General features: G+C 33.5%; 1 protein-coding gene across 6 annotated transcripts in view; it reads left to right on the top strand.

The window, feature by feature from the left end:
* The first annotated feature begins 7,033 nt into the window (after positions 1 to 7,033).
* Positions 7,034 to 22,221, top strand: part of Dll (homeotic protein distal-less) — a 90,350-nt gene continuing 75,162 nt past the window's right edge. Inside the window, exons 1-2 of one of the 6 annotated variants that reach the window (XM_015321609.2) lie at positions 7,034 to 8,691; positions 16,809 to 17,050. In XM_015321609.2, coding sequence (XP_015177095.1) covers positions 8,202 to 8,691; positions 16,809 to 17,050 — 732 coding nt within the window. In that variant the 5' untranslated portion in view covers positions 7,034 to 8,201. Of the gene's footprint in view, positions 8,707 to 16,808; positions 17,051 to 22,221 lie in introns of all 6 variants that reach the window. The other 5 variants (XM_015321608.2, XM_015321612.2, XM_015321610.2 and 2 more) reach the window with 5 other exon arrangements.

Raw genomic sequence — 22,221 nt, 5'->3', positions numbered from 1 at the left:
CGTTTCCGTTTCGAAAGACTAATCTTTTCTTTGTGTTCCTCCTCCTCCATACCCCAAATTTTCGAATGCACCTTGCTTACAATCCCATTCACAAAATTTAAGGATTTCTAATAGGATTTTAATAAAAAGTTTGTCTTTAAAGTTAAATTATAAAATATAAAAGTAATTTTATTTTTTTTATTGACTCGAGTAATAAATTTGAGATAGAAGGGTTCGAAAACCAAGAATGAAGGTTTCTCGAAATCTTCAAAATCCCTTCTGGGCATAGACTAGAATGAAATAGAGAATAAGAACGAGGGGGATCAATTATGTTGCCTGTTGGGTTTTTAAATTCGTGTCGATTCTGGTTAGGAACAAAACCTTTTTTTTCCTCTTCTCCGATTCACCCTCACCTCCCTCATCCTCTTCTTCCTCCTCCTCCTTTTTCAAGACTCTCTTGATCTTTGTCTTCTTTCCCTTGTCTCTTGCAACACGAACTTTTGAAAGACAAAGATGGTGATAGTAGAATAGAAAGAAAAAGAAGTAGTACTCGAGTTCTCTGAGAGAACAGCGATCGATAAAATGTATCTGAAATAGGCTTCTGCGTTCGAGACAAAGGATAGCGAATAGGAACTCAGATGGTGGCTTTAAATCTTTGCAAATGTCATTCTCGTTGTTGTCCAACTATCAAATATTCATAAATTCAAACACCTGAATATTTGTAGGTACATCAAAGTATTTCAAACTCATACACCAGTATTAATTAACATTAACTATGATGACAATGAAATTATGTTTAAGAACTTTGAAAAAATGTAAGGATTCAGATTTACAAAATGAAAGATCGATCACGGTTTGTAACACCCAATGTAATTTATCTCATTCCGATTCGATTGGTATCTGTCTATCACATTAGTTACTTGTCTAGCATTGACCAATAGCGTGACAGCCTTAGGCAGCCTAGGCAGATGCATGGCAACGAGTTGACATCGAACGCTGCAGGCTAGCAAGCTAGCAACCTAGCAAGCTAGCTAGCTAGTAGGAAAAGAAAGAGAACAGTTTGAACACGCAAGGGAAGAACCGAACAAGCTAGCGAACAAGCAAGCAAGCAAGCGTACAATCCACCCTACATTTTTTGGAAAAAAGGGAACGCCATAACCTCGAGCATAGCACGCTCGTTTCGTTTTCGTCGTTGATTGTCGTTGTAAATGTATCTGTGGAACTAGTATAAAAGTATAGTAGTAGTAGTAGTTTGAGAAAGGGAGTCCCTAACACACAACCGAGTACGACACATAGAATAGTAATGAAGGATAGAGATACAAGGCGGGTCTTATGGTGTGTGCACGAGGTAGAGGGGAAAAGCAAGCGTCGGTGTCGAGCAGCCTCGACGGTGCTGAGCGTCGTCACGCGAGAACATAGCCAGCTGACGTCCTTTTCTTTTTTCTCTTTCTCTTTCTCTTTCTTTCTTTCTTTATTTCTTTATTTCATTCTATCATTCTTTCTCTTTTTTCCCCACCCACGCTATTCATGACTCTCCTAAACCCCTTACCCTTCTAACCCCCTTGTCTACTTCCACCAACCACCTCCTTTTTTTTATTCTTCTCTTTTGTTCCTAGCTACCAATGCACCTTTCTTCTTCTTATTCTACTTCTTCTACTTGTTCTTGTTCTTACGAATAACTTGGAAGAAGTAAGAAGAACTAGCAGAAACTCTTCTTTCCACCCACCCACGGGTGGAAACCGTGTGAATTCCGAGTTCCCTTTATCAACAGGCCGTCAGGACGCTTGGAGAACTCCAGGTGTTCGCCTTTTGCATTCGTAATATATCCTGCGTGTTTAGGAGGATGGAAGAGAAAGAACATTGTGTTAAAAGGAAGAGGGTTTTTCTTTTTTTTTCTTTCTTTTTTTTTTTTGTAAAAGGATTTTTTTATTTTTTTTTGGTAAAATTAATCAAAAGTACAAATTTATTTTTATATTATTTGACAATTTGTAGCTTTGAAATTGTATTATTTAAATAGGAAAATCTTAATTAAGATAATTAGTTGATAATCTAAAGGATCTCTAGGTGTAATTGGCATATATAGCATTACGGGAAGGGTAGTTTCAAAGTGTCACTCATCTTCTCTTATGTTCCTCCCCTACAATTATAGACGACCGTTTTCCATTTTCTCCCCCCACGTTTGTTCTACTTTAACATCCCAACTCGTTCTAGACTGACTTTTCTAACGCGTCCGATCTATGAGGGGGAGAGAAAAGTCACTTTTATGTTAGTCAACCTACCACCTGAATGAACGGAACAGAATTAAATGAAGTCAGGTTATAGTGAAGAATAGTGTTACAACTTTCAAATAATTTATATCAGTTAGATTCAATAATAATGATCATAATTCTGACTTCAAAAAATTATTCTAAAATATATTGTCCTATTTTATTGTTCAGTATTATATTTCAATTAATCCTATTTGGGTTACTGCTTTTTTTTAGTAATTCAAACTTTTTTTGATTTCTGTTCAGTTGGTTAGGTTCAGTAGGTTCTTGGGAATCTATTTTTATAATAAAAGCAATAATTGAATAATAAAATTAACTGTGTTTGAGGTTTATTTAAAGTCTCCCCGAACATATTATGAAAAAAAAAATATTAGGGTGTAATAAAATATATAGGGTGACTCTATCTATGCCTAATCCTGATGCTAAATATAGTAAACGTTTTTCGGAACGTGAAAGAAGGAGAAAGAAAGGAGAAAAAAGAACGATAATGTTACGTAGAAAACGGTCAAACACAATGTTTGCGGGCAACGCCTACCCATACTCATCCCAGTTTTACTGCCCGGCAGTAAAGTACGAAAATTATGATCCGAGCTTGTCACTGCTCCAGGCACTGAGAAATTCTTCGACCTGAACATTCCGTCTCTTTCTTTTCTTAGTCCACTAATACTAACACAAATATAACAAATACACACGTAAGTACTCATATAAGAATTGGTCCGAAAAGTAAAGGGAAAGAAATTGGGATGGGTTTATTTCGCTAATTTTCTCCCTTCCGTTCTGTAAGGGTTGTTATTTTTGTTCGTATTTTATTCACGGACTGATTACAAAAGAATTGGTAAGTTTGATAGGATACTAAATTCATTTGACAATTAAGTATTCCAAAACACTACTGTTATGTCAAATATTTGTTTTTCTTCGTTTGATTTTTTAAACAAAATAATAAATGGGATTGGATGAAAAGTTTTTATTTCCCAATCGTGAAATACAGTTAACAGTAACGGCAACAGCAGCAGCAGGAAACTCGGAATGGAATAAATGCGAAATCCCCGCGAAATTGCACTAAGGAGAGAAAGTTTCTCTTCTCGTGTCGGTGTGATCAAATTGCCAGTTCGCGGTTTAAATTGCATGCGTTTCTACGTGTCATTCGGATTCGAAGGAAATGTCACACACTCTAGGAAGAATAATAATAAGAAGAATAAGAAGAGAAGATGAGTGTCTTTTCACAAACTACTTGTCTTACTAATCGTTCTTACAATTTATTAATAGTTACCTATCCAAAGATATTCTCTTTAGATTTCGAATTTGATTGACAAGAGGATACCATTTCTATCTAGGGAATGATGATAAATTATCAAGTTTTTTCATTAGATGATAGATCTAGAGAAAGTTTTTAAAGTAGACAAAAATTAGTAAAAATCTTTAATAAACCTTTTAATGTAAGTTCATTTTTTTTTAAAGGTACATACATATCAGGTGATTTTAAAACTAGGACCTATCGGCTTTAGGAAATTTCTCATTCTCTCTTTCTGATTGTATATAGGTATCGCGAACGAGTAACGGCAGTACGAGTAACACACCGAGTCAGGGTCCTCCCGCTGCCTAATTGAATGGCATTTTATTTAGCACAGTTCCCCGCACACTGGATAGCTGGCATTTACCTCAATTACGTAATTCAGCGTATACAAGCTCAAGCGGGCAGCTACCCAACGCAACATAGGCATTGCAAAGGCTATAGTTCTGATGGTGTTGGTTGGTGTTGTTGGTACTCGTAATAGTTGTTGCAGTGTTGTGTAGTGGTATTGATGGTGGTGGTATTGGTAATGGTAATGGTGGTAGTGGTGGTAGTGGTAGTTGTTGTGCTAGTACCTCGCACGTTTTACTAGTGGTCTGTCAGTATATTAGTGAGAGAATGGTGGTGGTGGTGGTGGTGGTGGTCGGTCGACTGATGACACGTGTTTGCGCTACCGCCGCCATGCAATTAGCCCCCCAATGTAATTTCGCACCGTAAGAGCGTGCCACGCTCTTTTGGCCTAGTGCCGTAGCCGAGGGTACCTACATCGGTGGGTACCCCTGTATTACGAAGCGGGAAGTGATTTTGTTCGATCTCGCTTAAGAAATTCGATCCCTACGAGATGAAGATGATGAAAAATAAGAGAAGATGTTAGTAGTAGCTGTTTCATTCTCCGATCGTTCATGTCTAAACCCTTTCATTTTTCTCAGTTTCCATTTATTTTTTCTTCTCTTTTTTTTTTCTTTTAAGGTTAGGATATCCTATAGGTCAAATATAGATCAGTAGAAAATGAACATTAAACTATTTCGAAAGAAATAGAATCTTATCTTTTTTTTTTATTTAATAATTCTTTATGTCAATCATCGTACGATTGGTTAGATCCTAGATGTTTATATGACGTAACGTGACAATAGGATGCATCATTAGATTGCTGGTTATAATATCATCTTTAATAGTACCTACTTGGTAATTGTCTCTATCTAATAAAGTTGCACAGTCATCTTGATAAGAGACAATTCACATACATTTGCGTTAGGTCAGTGTTCTAAATAGGTTTTACCGATGATTCTCGTCTTAACGTTTGAAATAATTCATAACTTGTGCTTTGGGGGAGTTTCAGTTATTCTTTTCGTTTTAGTTGTTATTTTGGATTTTAATTTGATATTTTTTTCTTTTTCTTTTTCCTAATCACGGTCACGAGCTACCAGGAAGCGTTGTGTAACGTTTAAGGAACAACACCGAAGGCGTCGGGAAATTACCGTGACTATCCGACTATCCATCGTCGGTCTATTAAATTCTTGCGGTAATTTTAATAATCGTTCGGAAGTTTTCGGATTTTACGGAAAATAATTTCCGTCCTTATACTAATCCTCTCCTCTTAACTACCACTACCACAACTACCAACCCCTTCTCTCTTTCTTTCTTTCTTTCTTTCTATCTGGCTGGTTTTCACGTACAAGGAATGCACTTGAAGATGATAAGAACGATCGGTCATAAAATGTGTTCATAAAAAAGTTATCCAATAGTACTTTAGACAAAGTTAGGGGTCGTTTTTAACGATTAACACTTCGACAAAAAAATACAAGTAGAGAGAGAGAGAGAGAGAGAGGAAAAAAAAGTATCCTCTTTCGTTATCTTTATGACCATTACACAGGAAACAAGAACTCTCGTTGTGCCGTACACGAGTCATAAATATAAAAGTCATTTATTTTAATTACGATTTTGCAAGGCGATAGATAAAACAGATATACACACGAGTTTGAAAATTATTTACGTCGCTTGTCCTCAGGCACTTAAAATAAAACTACTAGCAAAGAGAGAGAGAGAGAGAGAGAGAGAGAGAGAGAGAAAGGTTGGTAGGTGGTAAACCTTTTTTTTTCTATATACACCTACGAACCTAGAGAGTATTTTTAGATTATTATCGTCAAGAGTGTCTTTTTTATTTGTAATTTCTTTTTTATCTATTTTATTTTCTTTCCTTTCAATCTCTTTCTCACCTCACACTCTTCGCTACTTTTGGACCCCCACCTCCCTCTTAACAGATAGATTTTAATCTTCGTTAGGTTGTAGTAGCATACGCAACACATTTGTGAGTTTTTTCGAAGTCCTATTCCCATTCCTTTTTTTTTTCTTTTTTTTTTTTTTTAGTTTTGTTCAACCACTTGATATATTCACTTTTAATGTCTTCACGCGTGGTGACTTTGTTTGTTATTCTCTTTCCTTCAGATTTACTCGGTGTAAAGTCACGATATCTTTTACCATTTCACGATTGGAGTAACCAACCATTGGATAAGATCCGTTGCGCAAAAGGAAAAAATCTGATTTGTGTGTACATACATGTAAGTAAATATTTAAGTGTGTTTGTATACGTGTGAAAAATTGGTACTTGGTTACGTGTTAAGATTTTACTTCTATTTGAACGATCTAATCTTACTTGGTTGATCTTCATTAAAGACTTGCTAGATAGTATCGCGAATGATGAATAAAAAGAAATAATAAATAAAAGAAATGAAAATTCGAGTTTTCTCATAGATCCGACGGATCGACGTTACCGGTAACAACGAACGGTGCTACGTAAGTAAGTAAAGTACATCGGCGAAAGGATAAAAGAGTAAAAAAAAGTTGTTGGAAAGCTCAGAACAGCTCCACCTCCAGCCATTGGTGGTCCATTCCCTTAGCGATCGGTTGATGGGCGGGGCCAAGGACGTTCTCGTCATTGCTCCTGTCGCGATGATCCTGACGTACAAAGAATTCTAAACAAATAACAATATTTATAACAAAATATATCTAACAATGTTTAAAAACAAAACTATTGATTTTGAATTTCCAAAGAATTTAATCATAATTTAAACATATATATAAGTAAGAATAATTTCAAGATATAGTTTTGTTAAATAGTTTGAAGTTGTCCAAATATAAAACAGTATAGTGAATAAGATATTGAAGTATAAAAGAAGAGAAACGATGATCCGTCAGGACGAGCAACGGGTAAGTGCGTTCGCTGGAGCTTCAGGTATAATCGTAGTCGCGTTCTGCAACTCGGTGAAGGTAAGAAAATTGTTTTATGGGATGTGGTCAATGTAAGCCACGCCACTCGGTAACCATAATGGCCTCCGGCTAACGAATGGGGATTGAGAAGACGGTTAGTCGGTGGTGGGGAGAACGAATCACGTTAGAGATTGACAGTCACTGTAGGCGTGGTTACCCGTAGCGCCACAGCGGCAACTTTGGGAAATTATTTACCGGGCTCGGGGAGAGGCTCAGGCTTCATTATGTATCATTATACCGGTCCGCGCCGCTCGGTATGCACTGCAGTTAGTGGCTAAGGCGCGCGCGTGTGTGCTTTTTCTCTTCTTCGTCCTCGTTCGTGTCGTGTCGTGTTGTTATCGTTGTCGTTGTCGTTGTCGCGGTCGTCGTCGTCGTCGTCGTCGTCGTCGTCAGGATTGCGATTCGTGATTCGTGATTTTTGATCTCGAATTTTAAATCGACATTTCGTGTGAATCGTTTTTTAATTTTTTTTTCTTGAGAGAGAGAGAGAGAGAGAGACGAGGAGAGAAAAGGATTTAGAAAAAAGTTTGTTTTTATTCTTCGCTAATTTAATTTATAAATCATTAGCGAATTTGTTTGTATATTTGTGTATATGTAGATATATACACAACGATTGATTAATTTAACAGAACGGGAAGGCGAACGCGCGTTCGCGCGTTTTTGACGAACATCGAGAGGAACCTGATGAAGTGTCGCGTGTGAAGGAAAAAAAATTGAAAAGAAGATAATAAAAGAAAGAGAAATAGATAAAATAAAATAAAATAAAAGGAATAAATAAATTTAGATATGTCGAGGGATTACGTTTGGTGCGAGGATACAAATATGAAGAGATTTATGGCGAGCTGACCGATCTACGGGATTAATCGAATTAGTTTTGGATTAAACTTGGGTTAAAAAAGACGAAAAAACAAGCAGAATAAAAAGCAAGGAAGGAAAACGAATCAATTAATCGAATAATAAAGTGCAACGAATTGGGAAAGAAGAAGGAAAAAAGTGGCCGTGTCGTTAAGTGGAGGTGAATTGAGTGAGAATAATTAACAAATAAAAAAAGGAAACAATTAAAAAAAAAAACGGGGTTTAGAAATAAAGGAATTAAAAAATAAAATTAATAGCAAGTTAAAGATCTCGTTGAAAGATTGAAAACTATCCAATGTCATTGGCTGTGGAAGAAGATAAAATCGAACTAATCCAAGATTCGGGCCCCGTACGGGTGTCGCGGTAGGGCGGCGGCGGCGACGACGTCGTCCGCGACAAATTTATCAACGCTCGAGGCCGCTCTCGAGCTCGGCTCGAAGGTGGAGAGGCCAAGCAGCACGACGACGCTCAATTTCACGGACCTGGGGAGCCCATTCGGGGCGGGCGACCCCTGTCCGTCAAGTACCCCGACCCCGAACAGTATGTCGGGTGGTGCCGGTGGTGGACCGTCGGGTGGCGGTCAAGCCGGTGGTGGAAACGGTGGTGGAAACGGTGGATCCGACATGGACCAACACCTTCATCATGGTGGACTTGGTTCGGTGACACCAGGACCACCTGGTGGTGGTAATAATGCTGGAGATAGTACAACATCTAGTACACCAGTATCTCAAACTGGTAAATCGGCATTCATCGAACTTCAACACAATAACCTTTACAACCCGGCAAGTTTACGGGGTGGATACCCATCTGGACATAACGTACCTGGTGCACATCAATTCTCTCATCAGGTCAGCGCCCTCGGACACCAATCCTCTGGTCCCGGTAGTGGGAATCAACAACATGCTGAGCCTGGATTCCCAAGTCCTAGGTCAGCGCTTGCTGGATATCCCTTTGGACCTATGCATCAACATAATACATATGGATATCATCTTACATCTTACGCGCCTCAATGTCCCTCGCCGCCCAAGGACGGTGAGTACCCTAACTGTATGTATTCGCAACTTTTTTACTATACTATTTTTATCCTTATACTTTTTCTTCTTTTCAAAGTAATTAAGTTATTTATCTAACTATTAGATCGCGTTAAATCTAACGACATGTAATCACATATAATTAATCATCTTGTTTATCTAAATTTGCGTCAAAATTATTTGAATTCGTTCAATCTCATCGATAGTTCCATATGTTTTTTAACGATCATTGTTTTTTACAACCCAGTAAAAACAACCGTTTCTTTTTCGGAAGTGAATAGGAATTAGGATAAAAGGGAATTTTAAAGAAAGACAACATTAGAGAAAGGTTAAAGAAAAATAGAGAGAAAATCTGGATCAGCAGGTAGCGGGTTCATCTTAAGCGTCGGTCGACGCCCCGTCGTTCTTCTTTCTTCCCTTTTTCATGGTGTATTACAATGCCATGAAACAGAATCTATGATATACGAGCATAAAAAAGAAAAATAGGAGAATCCCCTTTTTACGAACCCAAAAGAACAAAAAAAAAATTAAGAGGAATAAGAAAACACCGATAGAAGATGGTCAAAAGATAAAAGAAACAAACTTCAGATGATTCAAGTTAGGATTTTAAGGATTTACAAGAGATCGCGCGAAATTTCATTCGACGTTGTGTCACGTCCTAGTGACAACTAATTTCGAACTTTGGTACGTCAATTGTGCGAGTGTCCTTCCGATTAAGTAAAAGTATAAAAACTGTCATCCTCTGTTGTTACGATATGAAGAAGTGAGTGTATTTTTAGAATGGAATAAATACATTTTTTATATAAACACAGAACAAAGGTGTTTTCATATAAATAGATGTAAACAGATATTTCTAGAATAGGTCAAAAACAATCTTCTTACGAGTTTAAATATATGTTCCTATATTGAGTAAAGATGTTTTTATTGCTATGATGGTATGGAGTAGTGGGAAAATATGTGTGTGTGTGTTTCTTGCGTACGTGATCTTGAACACTTCGATCATGAAATCTGTTGCTCTCCGCAATAATGCAAAGTGGGGATTTCAAGCAAAAGTGTAGTTTAAGGTGAAGTACGCGAAAAGGGAAAGAACAAGAAGCTGTATAGAGAGAGGGATTTAGTATAAAAGCATGTAAAACGAATGAAACTTAGCCCCTTATATTCATCTTTCCTGCAGTGACTAAAATAATAATAATAATAATCTGATATTTTCGAAATTAGTTAACAAATCTATATTAGTAATAAATTTTGTTCTGTAACAAAAGTGCTTTAGCAAGAACCAAATCCAGTAACCTATAACACGGCGCTAAACACCAAAAGACTTGAAGAGTTTTAAATCTGACGATCAACACCAACGGAAGACCATCTTTCGGGGGATTCTTAATCACCTCTTAAGGTGACAATAGTAACATCGGATAAATCACTATCTCTTACTCGCTTAATAGGTTTCACTCTCTTAGCCCAGATCCTGGGTAAAGTACTAGCTTTACAGACTGACCCAAAATAGGGCATATATTTTTTCGACCGAGTAAACGCTGGTAACGTGACCGGATCAAAGAAAAATATCTTTAAAATTGTTCTTGCTCCTTGACATCCCCTTCTGGGACGTCACAGTTGTTTCTTTATTTCTCTTCTCACCCTTGCAATTCGCATTAGCGCACGACACACAACGTAATCACACCGTTGATTCTTTCTTCAAATTGTCGAGACTAATTACGTTTCTCATTATCAAACGTCGTACCAACCTGTGGTATAATATAAGTACTTTATCTGCTATCCTATCTCTTACTCACTGATGTTAACAGATATATCTTTTTCTCTCCCGGGCACTTATTCCAAGAATATTTTACTCCGTGAAATATCACATCATGTGCATGTGTGTATGTATATATGTGCACGCGTATGTGCCAAGGTTAACGAAGAAAAACACACATAAACATAACGTTAATATTAACAAAAAATAATAATAATTTACGTTAGTTTAAAATGCAAAAAAAGTTAGGTTATGTCATGTAATAAAAATGACATAATGTTAAAAATCTACACCGAGTAAATATCTCGATGACTTTTCTAACCAATTTTGGTGTAACCGTTTGAAAAGTTGATAGTTAAAAAAGTGTATGTTTGAAAATAGCTCATTAAATAAAAAAAAAAAGAAGGTTGATAGTGTTTCTTAACCTCATCGTTTCGACGTAGTTGGATTATTGTGGTTAATATCGAAACAGGTTAAAACTGTTTGATAGGGGATGAAGTGGAAAGTGTAAAGTAACGAGGAATTTCTGTTAGGGGTTGGTTAGTCATGCTAGTAGTCTCTTGAAAACCCTTCCTATGGACTCTTTCTATCTCTTTCTCTCACTCTTTCATCGACAATGTAACTCGAGTTTTCACTGTTTGTTGGAATACGTTGATATCTACTTTTTTCTACTTCTAATTCTATTTCTATTTCTTGTTCTTGTTCTTCCAGAACTTTTTCTTGTTCTTCTTGGTGGTCGACCGACAGGTCGTCGACAAAAACCCTCCAACAGTGGTCTCTGTGTAAATTCGTAATGACGCTTACGTTCTTCACCCTTCTCTGGTTTCTTCCATCACCCCTTTCTTTTTTCTTTTTCTTTTTTCTTTATCTTCACCCACAACCCTCATCTCTTCTACTTTCACGATGCTCACACGTTTTCTTTTCTTTTATTTGTCCCTCTTTTTTTTTTTTTTTTTTTATTCTTTGCATCGAAAATATTCCTTCGACACTCCCCCTTTTTAGATTTCTAACTAATCGAAATTGATAACAATTTTTATTCCACAAACCAAAACCCTTTCTTTCTGAATGTTTTCAGAATATTTGTCATTTGCGTTGCAGTTGAATGAACAACGTTGTTTTTCGATTTGTTTCAAGCTTGTGAATTACGAACTATGATCGTGAATAGTTTGTCGATTACTTGTGTCCAAATTGCAGACTAGAAATATATAAAACGTTTGAAAATAACTGTGCGTTTAAGAATGAGTATTGGGTAAAAGAAAAGAAAAGAAAAAAGAAAAAAGGGTTGTCTACTTTTATCGAAGGGATTCCCTAAACTTTTTTTCTTCTTCACCCTCATATGTTCTTTCTTTATTCCCTAAGAATCCTGAGTATTCGCATGTATCCGTTGGTTGTAATGATAGCTTAACAATCCACAATTTTGTTTTTCTTATTTTATGCGATTTATGAAAAGACTATATCGGATCATTCGAAGTAATGTAAGACCATTTCCTCTGAATTTCTTTTTCTACTTCGTTTTTTCTTTCAAACAGGATAAACGTGTAAGAAATAAAGGGTAACAAAAATAGTGTGTGTGTGTGTGTGTTGAAATCAGAGAAATTCTTGGTAGGTGTAATCAATTCGAATGATCACGGTGTTGTTGTTACTATTATTGTTGTTATTGTTGTTCACGAAAGAATTCTAAACGATATTACGTTTGTAAAGGTTCAATTTTCGAAAATGAAGGGGTTCGACGATCTCTCTCTCTCTCTCTCACTCATTCTCTTTCTCTTTAACAATTTTTCTATTATTCTTTTTTTATTTTGTTCGTAAATAACGTCATCATCGATACTCTGCGTTTCCATTATAGTATTTTCCTTTTTTTTTGTACTCTTCAATCGATTTGATAGAAAAAAAAAAAATGGGAGTAGAAAATAATAGAAAGAGGGGTTGGATGTAAAAAGGGTTTCGTTCGTAATAATCCAAATCGTTTGAGAAAAAAAAGTAAAATTTTGTTCGTACTTTTCATTTTCTTCCTTTTCTTCTTCTTCTTTTTTTTTTTCGAAAATGATCAACAAAGATTGCAATTTTTTTTTGAGAATTTTAGTGATAACAAGTACGAGATGTTATTAAAGTACTTTCATAGTATTCTTCTGTGAGTTTCGCGTTGTGGAAGGAAAAATACGCTGCAGCTGTCATAAAACAAAACAAAAAAAAACAAAAAAAGAAAGAAAGAAAAAAGACTGAGCGTTGCATAAATTTATTGATCTTTTCGATTTCTTTTTTATTTCATTTTTAATCCATCATTCTTGATCATTATACTTTTATTTAAAATTAACATTAATATTTATAAATCAAAATCTTTATTTCTATGGGATTTTTCAACTACAGTTCAATGTTTCTTCAACTTTGTTTCCCATAACAATTATTTTTTGTGAAACCTATACCTTTTGTTTTAACTATAATGAATTTAGAAACATTCTAGGAGTATCTATGTTCATTCAATTTTAAATGAATTTTCATTTCTCGCAAGTACAGACATTTTTTTTTGAGGTTAGTCATGTGACTAACATTTTAAGAAATTACTCGTTGAAAATTTGATAAATGTTTTATTCAAATAAATAATATCGTTCGATAAGTATCATAATTAATTTGTTTTAACTATAATAAATTTAGAAACGTACTAGGCGTTTAGATTCGTTCAATGTTAAATGAATTTTCATTTCTCGCAAGTACAGACATTTTTTTTTTGAGGTTAGTCATGTGACTAACATTTTAAGAAATTACTCGTTGAAAATTTGATAAATGTTTTATTCAAATAAATAATATCGTTAGATAAGTATCATAATTTATTGATTGAGTTATAAATAGTATTTATTATTATTATAAATAATGAAATAATTATATATTATTTTGATACGTGGCAATAATCGAGTTACACGCTTAGCTCGCATGAGTGAAAATAATTCTAATGAAGTTTTTCATTTTATTTTAATGTTCATATCAACGATCATCATTTAGTATATTTTACCACGACGTATTTAAATACTCACTAACCGTCATTATTTAATTTAATTAAATAATAAACATCTGATTATGATCGTGATCTTAATTGCCACTGAACATGCTATTGTTTGTGCATCAATTCTTCAGCTTTATTTGTTTTCTCTTTCTTTATTATTATTATTATTATTATTATTATTAATTTGTTTTTTGTCGTTAAAATCATTACAATGTATAAAATAAGTTTTTTTTTTATTTTAAATCGTTCGAGATAAACAGATACGTTCGATACAAGTTGTATTTGTTGTAAACGATTAATGAATTTATAAATTAACAATTAATAATAGGATTTTTTATTTACTTTTTTATTTTTATTTTGAAACAAGAAATTAATGAAAGGAATAAATTTTCTAAATTATCTAATCTCCAATCATAATCATACGTATTATTAAAATTTATTAGTTTACCATTAATAATATTTTCTAAATAAGTTGACAGATTTTTTTTCCTAATTGTTTAATGTGAATTTATATTCATGATAAAAATATTTATTTAAAAAATGTCATATTAATCATTGAATTTTTAAATGATTTAAACCAAAATAAATCAAAATATTTAAGTACATGTATTCCAATTTAAAGTTTTACTTCTGAGTGTGGTATTTAATGGTTGTTTGCAAAAGGATTTATCTGCATCTTAATACCTGAACCTTTAAAAGGTTTCAAAAGGATCCTCTTAAGAATTTGACTAGTCTGAGAAAGTTTTGATTTTTGTAGAATGTTTTGCTTCTACAAATTTCTTTATAAAATATTTGATAGAATAAATTTGTTTAAATTATTTCATTGACATTAAAATACATTTTTCTAAATATAACATTCATTGTAATATAATATTCATTAGGATACAATCAATAATACTAATTATAACAATTTGGATCAATTGTTTTGAAGAAACCAACAAATTTCTTTTATTTTCAATTAATTTTGTAATAAAATAATATATATTTGTTGAGGAAGGTTTTAAAAATAGTACGTTCTAATGTAACACAGAATCATATGCATCGAATCGTGGATGAAAATACAAAAAAAAAAAAAAAGAAAAAAAAAATAGAGGGAGAACTGTAAGGCTAATTATTATAGCAATTAATCGGTGGATCGTGCGAGAGTTCCGCGAAGGTAAGTCATAAAGCTTACCGTCGGTTGGTTCAACGCTGTTGCTTTTATGTCGAGCTAATAATTTTCTCGACTATGTTTCAAGCAAGTATTTTGCATATGGTAACGGCCAACCAACCAACAGCTGCCAATAAGAGAATTATATCCTTTACGATAAAGGAAGAGAGAAAAAATATTAAGATAAAAAAAGGAAGAAAATAAAAAACTGATGAGGAGTGGGGTTGCAAACGGGAGGGAGGGAGGGGGGCAGGGGTAGGAGTAAGGAAATACTATGGCGATGTTAAAACGGTACTCGCCGATTTTCCGTACTCATGGTGAACGTATACTTTTACAGATACAGTGGTTTCGTCATATTAACCGTTTCTAATTAACGCGAGTTTGCTCGTAATCGATAATAATATACCTTTTTCATTTTATATCTTTTTTTCTTTATTTATTTCTTTTTTTTTTTTTTTATTGGTTATATTTATTTTTTCAATAGTTTGTTAGTTAATCGACAATTTCGAAATTCTATTAAAAACTATTTTCTATATGAAGATTTGTTGTTCCTAACTTTTTGTTATTTAAAATATTTATTGCTCATATTTTTAGTTAGATTATATTTGTTTTATTATTTAAATTATTTAATTATTATCAATTTGTTGTATACTATGAAACAAATTTTTGTATACACATTGTAGAAAGTTCCATTAATGTAACAGGTAAATTCTGTAAATTTTCAATGGTGGCATTCATTTTATTTTTTAATAATAATCTATAAAGTTTATCAATAAACTATTGTTTAAATTTTTAAGAATATCTCTATTAGTTTTTTAATTATATAAATAAATCAATGTAATAGTAAAACGAATGAACAAATTGTTTTGTATATCATCGAATACATTTTTAAGGTTAGAAACTTCGACGAAAATTTGTAAAAATGTCAGCACGATGATAACAGAAATAATACAATTTAAAATAATTCAAGTAACAATTAAATAATCTACTTAAATATTAAAAAAAAAAATAAAAACAAAAATAAATCGTAAAGAAAGTGCAGATATTTTTGGTTAGGTTAGAAAATCAAATACTTCGAGGAAAATTTATAAAAATGTCAGTACGAGAATAATAGAAATAATTCAAGAAACAATTAAATATTGAACAAAATAAAACCAAAAGTAGTTCATAAAAAATTTGCAGATATTTTTAGGTTAGAAAATCAAATTCATGTTAAAATTGAACGAACGATATGTGAATAACGGGGGGGGAAAAAAATTGTAATAAAATAATAGATTGAAAAAAAGGAATAAAAAATGGAAACTAGTGAAGTATAGTAGATGGATGAACTATGATGATGATCGTTGGCATATACAATACTACTGGCCTTTCGCCTTTCGGAGGGAATGACACGAGCGCCGGTCATAAATCACGATGATCGTCGCTCTAACCCACGTTTACGTCCGGCCGCGCGACCGCAAATTACGCTTTAATTAATAATCGCGCTAATTATCACGGGGAAAGGTTCGGTATGCGAACCTCTCGCGTAACTTCTCGACGTTAACTCGATGTTTTGTCGCGCTTGACATCTCAATGAACTTAAGCAAACCACGAATAATAATATTATCTCGTCGATTTTACGATCAAAGATTAAAAAGGGTTTACTTCCACCTAATTTTTATTTTCTTTATTTTTCTTCGTATTAATTTTAAGGTATATCCTTAAAGATTTGCAGAATAAGTACGATCATACAAATTTCTAATTGACGAACAATTAATATGAAATATTGTAAGCAATATTCTTTGAAATATAGTTTAACCAATAATAAAATATTGGATATATGTTTATAAGATTGTAGGTTATGTTTTAATTACTTCTGTAAACTGTACATTGGATTTTAGGAAACTTTTTACGAACGATTCTTATAAATGTAATACCAAACAATTGTCGTATCTCAAAGGGGAATCACACAATTATTAATTACTAGATATCCCTAGATAATACGCGCCATCTACTTTACATTGATACATTGGGATTAGCGCCAAATTTAAAATGTACAATCAAATGGAACTATCGGTGAATAATATTGTAACATTAAAAATATTTGATCAAAAATATATGAAACAAACAATTTGGTTAAGTTTATTAATTTTAAAATTGAAAAAGGGATAAAATTTTTGAGTTCAGTTTCTCTTTAGTTCGTATACCAGAAATGATGAGGATTCTGAAAGTTGATGTTAGGGTGGTGCATGTTCGCAGACCTCTCGCCATTGGGCGACAAGGGTGGAAGTCTGGTAGATGAACTTGGAGGTGGTGGTGGTGGTTCACTGAGGAATGGCAAGGGTAAAAAGATGAGAAAGCCGAGGACCATCTATAGCAGTCTGCAACTTCAGCAGCTGAATAGGAGGTTCCAAAGAACACAGTACCTGGCATTACCAGAAAGAGCAGAACTTGCAGCAAGCCTGGGACTAACTCAAACGCAAGTAAGTTTTATTAATCAATTAATTTATCCTCAAATAACATTTGATCATATTTGATAACACAATAAACATTAGAAACGATAAATCGTTGGAAAATAATTGAGAAACAGAAAAATGATAGGAAAGTGCGTTAACCCTTTTTGTTAGGTATAGAAAAGAGTATCAAATTGCAAGGATTCAGTATATCGCGTAACAGGATCCTGAATGTATAGCATCTGTCAGCATTATCGGCACAAATGACTTTAGTAAATCACCAATCTGCCACGCCCTGGACATCGGGGATAGGGTTGCTGAAGTGTCCAGTGATTCGAGTATAGGGTAGGATGCTGGTCATCGTAGTTGTAATAACAAGCAGGATCCATAAATTTTCTCTTTGGTACTTTTCCATGGTATACACGGTCTATGTGTAGTAATATCTTCCTATCTATCCCACAGTTTCCTCGAGAGAAGAAAAGATCTTTCTCTAATTATCTATCCTTCGTGGTTTCCAATGAACGATTTATTAGAAAGAACGTTGAGGAGGTAATATCGAGGCACGTGAGCTAATTAAATATATTTATCTCTCTCTCTCTCTCTCTCTCACTCACTAATTCTTGTTTCCTATCTATCCATCCTTTCCTACACCAACACCCTACCAACATACTAACCAGTTTCATGATTTCGATCTTAACGATATATACTCGGAAAGACTTCTTTTAGATTGGAGAAACTATTTCTTAGGATATCACCAGGAAGATGTCCTCGTTAGATCATTTTTATAATTACTGGAGTACATGTGTCAAGAAGACGAATATGGTCTATTAACAAGTTGATCTTTTTTATTTTTCAAAATTATTTTTACATCTGAGTGTATTAAAATGTTAGTAGTATCCTAGTTATATCTGTATGTAATTGTGCATAGGATATTTTTTGTGGAAATGTTGGTAGTATCCTAACTAGTGTTCCTTGTTCGTGTATGTTGGTTGGCTGTCTCTGTGTGTATAACTGCGTATAGCGTAATCACAGGATAACTGGCTGTCGTAGCTCGTTGATGTCGTTGCAGGGGGTCTCGAACCGGATAATTTCATTAGCTCGAGCACCGCGGGAGCTTGTCCCCCCGCATGGAAAGAATCGAGCTGATGAGCGATCGCGCGCTTCGCTTGTTTGCAAAACATCCGACCGATATAGAATCTTCCCTTATTCGAATCATTGCCTGGATACAAACTTCATATTACACTTCCATTTTTTTTTTATCAAAGTACCCCAAGATATTTTTGCATTTTTATGTGGGATATATTGAATTAATATTATTGCTAGATTTAAATTTATAATAATAGTATACATATATATAATGTCCATTTGTGCAGGGCCAAGTCAAACGATGAACCTAACCTAACTTAAAATTGATTTATTCGCAATAATTCTTAACAAATCAAATTAAAAACGATGAACCAAATTAAAATTTATTTACAAATATATATATTTATATATATATATATATATAACACATATTATATATTCATAAAAACTTGGATATATTTTAAATAATATTTTCTTAAAAACATAATTGAAATAATATTAAGTATAAGAATATTTTTTCTATCTCATAAGTTGAGATGAAATTAAGAAGAGATTAATCATATATATATATATTTATATCATAAAACGCGAAACGATAGAACATAACCTCTAATATTATTCCTCATCTAAAGTATAATTCTAAGATTGTCGGTGGTAGAGAAGCATGCATAATTCGTAATCACCCAATCAAGACGTAGGACGGTAAAATAAGCGCTGCTGTGTTGGGTTTTCGCTACCGTCGGCTTTCTTGTCATCGCAAGGGAACACAACATGGCGCCTCTTACTTCGTACCCTTCCATCATCCTCAAACTTTTTTCTTTACTTCATTCCACTCTTTTCGCATAACCTTTTTCGTTTTACTTCCAAGTATGTATAACCTATCCAAAAAAAAAAACAAAAAAAAGAAACAAAAAACTAACCTAAAAATATACAAAAAGAAAATGGATCGAGCTGAGGTCACGCATCTCTTTTTCCATTGGAGGCTTCAATTTGAGGACGTGGTAGCGTGTTTCGTGTCGGAACGGAACGGGAATTGAACAGAAATAAAGAAAAAGAAGGAAAGCTTTCTGCTGTTGCTGTTGCTGTTGCTGTGTTGTTGCTGTTAGTACGCGAAAAATACGTTCAACGTACACTTACACATAGAAAGCAAAAAAAAAAATAAAAAGAAAAAAAAAAGAGAGGGTTAACACACAGTCATCTCTCTGCGTTCCTGCCACGTACCTTGGGCGTGGTGCTTCCTTTTTTCTTCCTCTTAGTCGACTAACATAGCAGATCTCTCCTCATTGGCCCCGAGAATGCCAACGCGTCGAGAACGAGATTCGAAAGTCGCAGGAGGAAGAAGAAGAAGAAGAAGAAGAAGAAGAAGAAGAAATAATGCACGTGAAGGGAATTTCAAATTTTCGATTTTCCACCATTCGACGATAAACTTACCCCCACTTTTCTTACAATTCTTCCCCCTCCCTTTTACTTTTACCTTATTTCAACATCCCCATTTCTTCCGTTCACCCTCTTTCGACGTCATCGATCGAATTTTCTTCTTCTTCTTCTTCTTCTTCATTTTTCTTTTTTTTTTTTTAACATATATATGTAGGGATAGAAAGTTTACGTCATTTAAAGTGTAATGTATGAACCCGAGACACACATCATCGATCGATATTATTCTTCTTCTTCTTTTTTTTTCGTCGTACGTATGCTTCTTCTTCCTTCATGTTATGAACATAAACGCTCCTTAACGTTTAGCGATTGTACATGTGTGTATGCATCCCTGAGTTTACACATAGGGGTAGTTTTTCCGATGAAATATTGTTCACGGGCCAAAGGGGGGCAACAGGGTCGTTTGTTTGATATGTGTGGTATTTTTTTTCTCTTCTTTTTCGATTGATCGAAATAACCATTTGTGTAGGACCATATCAAATAACGAACCTAACCTAATAATACTCCAAATTCATCTAATTCTACAATTATTCGCAATAATTTTTAACATATCAAATTGAAAATGATAAATTTAATTAAAATTCATTTACATTTATGATATGTGTGTTATTTTTGTTCTTCTTTTTCGTTCTTTAGATTTGATTGATCGAAGTAACCTTTTGTGCAGGACTAAGTCAAACGATGAACTTAACCTAACTTAACATTTATTTATTCGCAATAATTCTTAAGAAATCAAATTGAAAACGATGAATTTAATTGAAATTTATTTACACATTGTTTTAATTTCATATTTAATACATATTATTAACTTAAAAACAATAATTAAAATGATATCGGTTAGTCAAACAAATTCTACTTGTAATAAATAATACATCAGGTTAAGAACACGAGAAAAAAAGAAATGTTCAAATAATAATTATCGATAAAAGAAAATTTCTTGTACCACAAAACCCATAGGGAATTGTTGGAAAACTATTTTTCCAAGACTCCTCAGGGAACACGGGGAACTAAGACGGGACGTTTAAAAATAGGCTGAAGTGTAAAAGAAAAAAAGGAAAAAAAAGAAAAGTAAGAATAACGATACGTCGTCATCGATGAAGGTAAAAAAACAAAAAGAACAACGACAAAAAAAAAAGAAATGAAGTGTTGGGTGAAGATACTTGGGTACGAGTTTACGGATAATCATTAACCGTGCATGACTTATGACGTTCCGACGGTAGTATTATACTACGTGTTTCCATACTTCGTTACCTCGTTGAAATATGTACTAGAACGAAATAGAAATAGAAAAAAAAGAGAGAAAAAGAAAAAGAAAGAGAAAGAGAAAGAAAGGTAGAGTAAAAGAGAGGTGTAGGAAACTAAAAAAAAAAAAAAAAAAAAAAAAAAATCGAAAGAATATCTAACCTAAGTGCGTAGTTGAAGTAGATTACTATACTCGTATTAGTGTTTTAACGTTAGTGGGAAAGAGAGGGTTAAACTAAAAGGTGAGATAGTCGGTGATCGATAAAATCGATCTAGCAAGGAGCGAGTTTGAGCACATGGATCACGTTCCGCACAAATCTGCTTGATCTAACTTGACTTATATTTATCTCTCTTTCTCTCTCTCTCTCTCATACACGTTCTTTTTTTCCAATACTAACTCTCTTTCTTTCTCTCTTTTTTCTTTTTTTATCAACGTCTTTCTATCTTGATTTCGTTTTCTCGACAAAAGTTCACTTCACGCTTTTCTTTTATTTCTTCTATTCATATTTTTCTTTATTTTTTATTATTATTATTATTATTATTAATAATCATGCTTGCGAAACACCCCTCGAGATCTCGTCACTAATAGATCGTTACTAAGATTAAATATATTTTTTTATTTTTATCGTTTTTTATTTCTATCTTCTTCTTCGATCATTTATTTATAAATCCCTAATAGTAGGACATTTTATCTAATCACTGTTATAATATTAAAATAACCGTGTTTGTGCGTTTAATATTTATTGAAATAGTTAGACCGAATTACCGAATTGAAAAATTGTCTTGGACTTAAATTAATTTTATGATCGATTTCTTATTTCAATTATTGATATTTAATGATAAATCTAAATCATTTATCAATCATTTTTCTTTTTTCTATTTTTTTTTTTATTTTAACTCGTATATTCCATACGATTTGTTTTTTTTTATACATCGACACAAACTCGTTTGAAAGCCAATTATTAATCAGAAAATATATTAAATGATTTCGAGAGTAAACAAAAATTTATTTATTTTTATGAATATTTTTCAAACAATCCCAAATCTATTCGAATGAAACACACTGTAGATTAATGTAAAAAGGAGGGGGGAATAAGAAAAAAAATGAATTCATATCATCGTACTTTCAATTTCATTGTTCTCCAAACAGAATTTCTATTCAAATGCAATCGACTCCTCGTTTATAAGTGTCAGGTGTGGCATCCAGATCTAACGGGTGTCAATTTGAAAACGTTTAAACGATAATTATCAAGACAATTATTACGTACGATTAGAATTCCAGTTTTGTGCGAACTTTTTTCTTGTTTTTTATTTCTTCAGGTAATTTTTTCGTTATTTTCTTGTCGGGCTTATTTGACTAACTGGCATCGCGTACGAGCTTTATCTAACCCTTATCATCATCGACGTACCTCATATTTCCTACCTTTCGTGATAGAAAA

Source organism: Polistes dominula, unplaced genomic scaffold (genome assembly GCF_049000335.1).
Source record: "Polistes dominula isolate Pdom_NZ unplaced genomic scaffold, Pdom_raw_medaka contig_32, whole genome shotgun sequence".
NCBI classification, from domain to species: domain Eukaryota; kingdom Metazoa; phylum Arthropoda; class Insecta; order Hymenoptera; family Vespidae; genus Polistes; species Polistes dominula.
The sequence above is the reverse complement of the archived record's forward strand: the minus strand, read 5'-3'. Positions and strand labels throughout refer to the sequence as shown.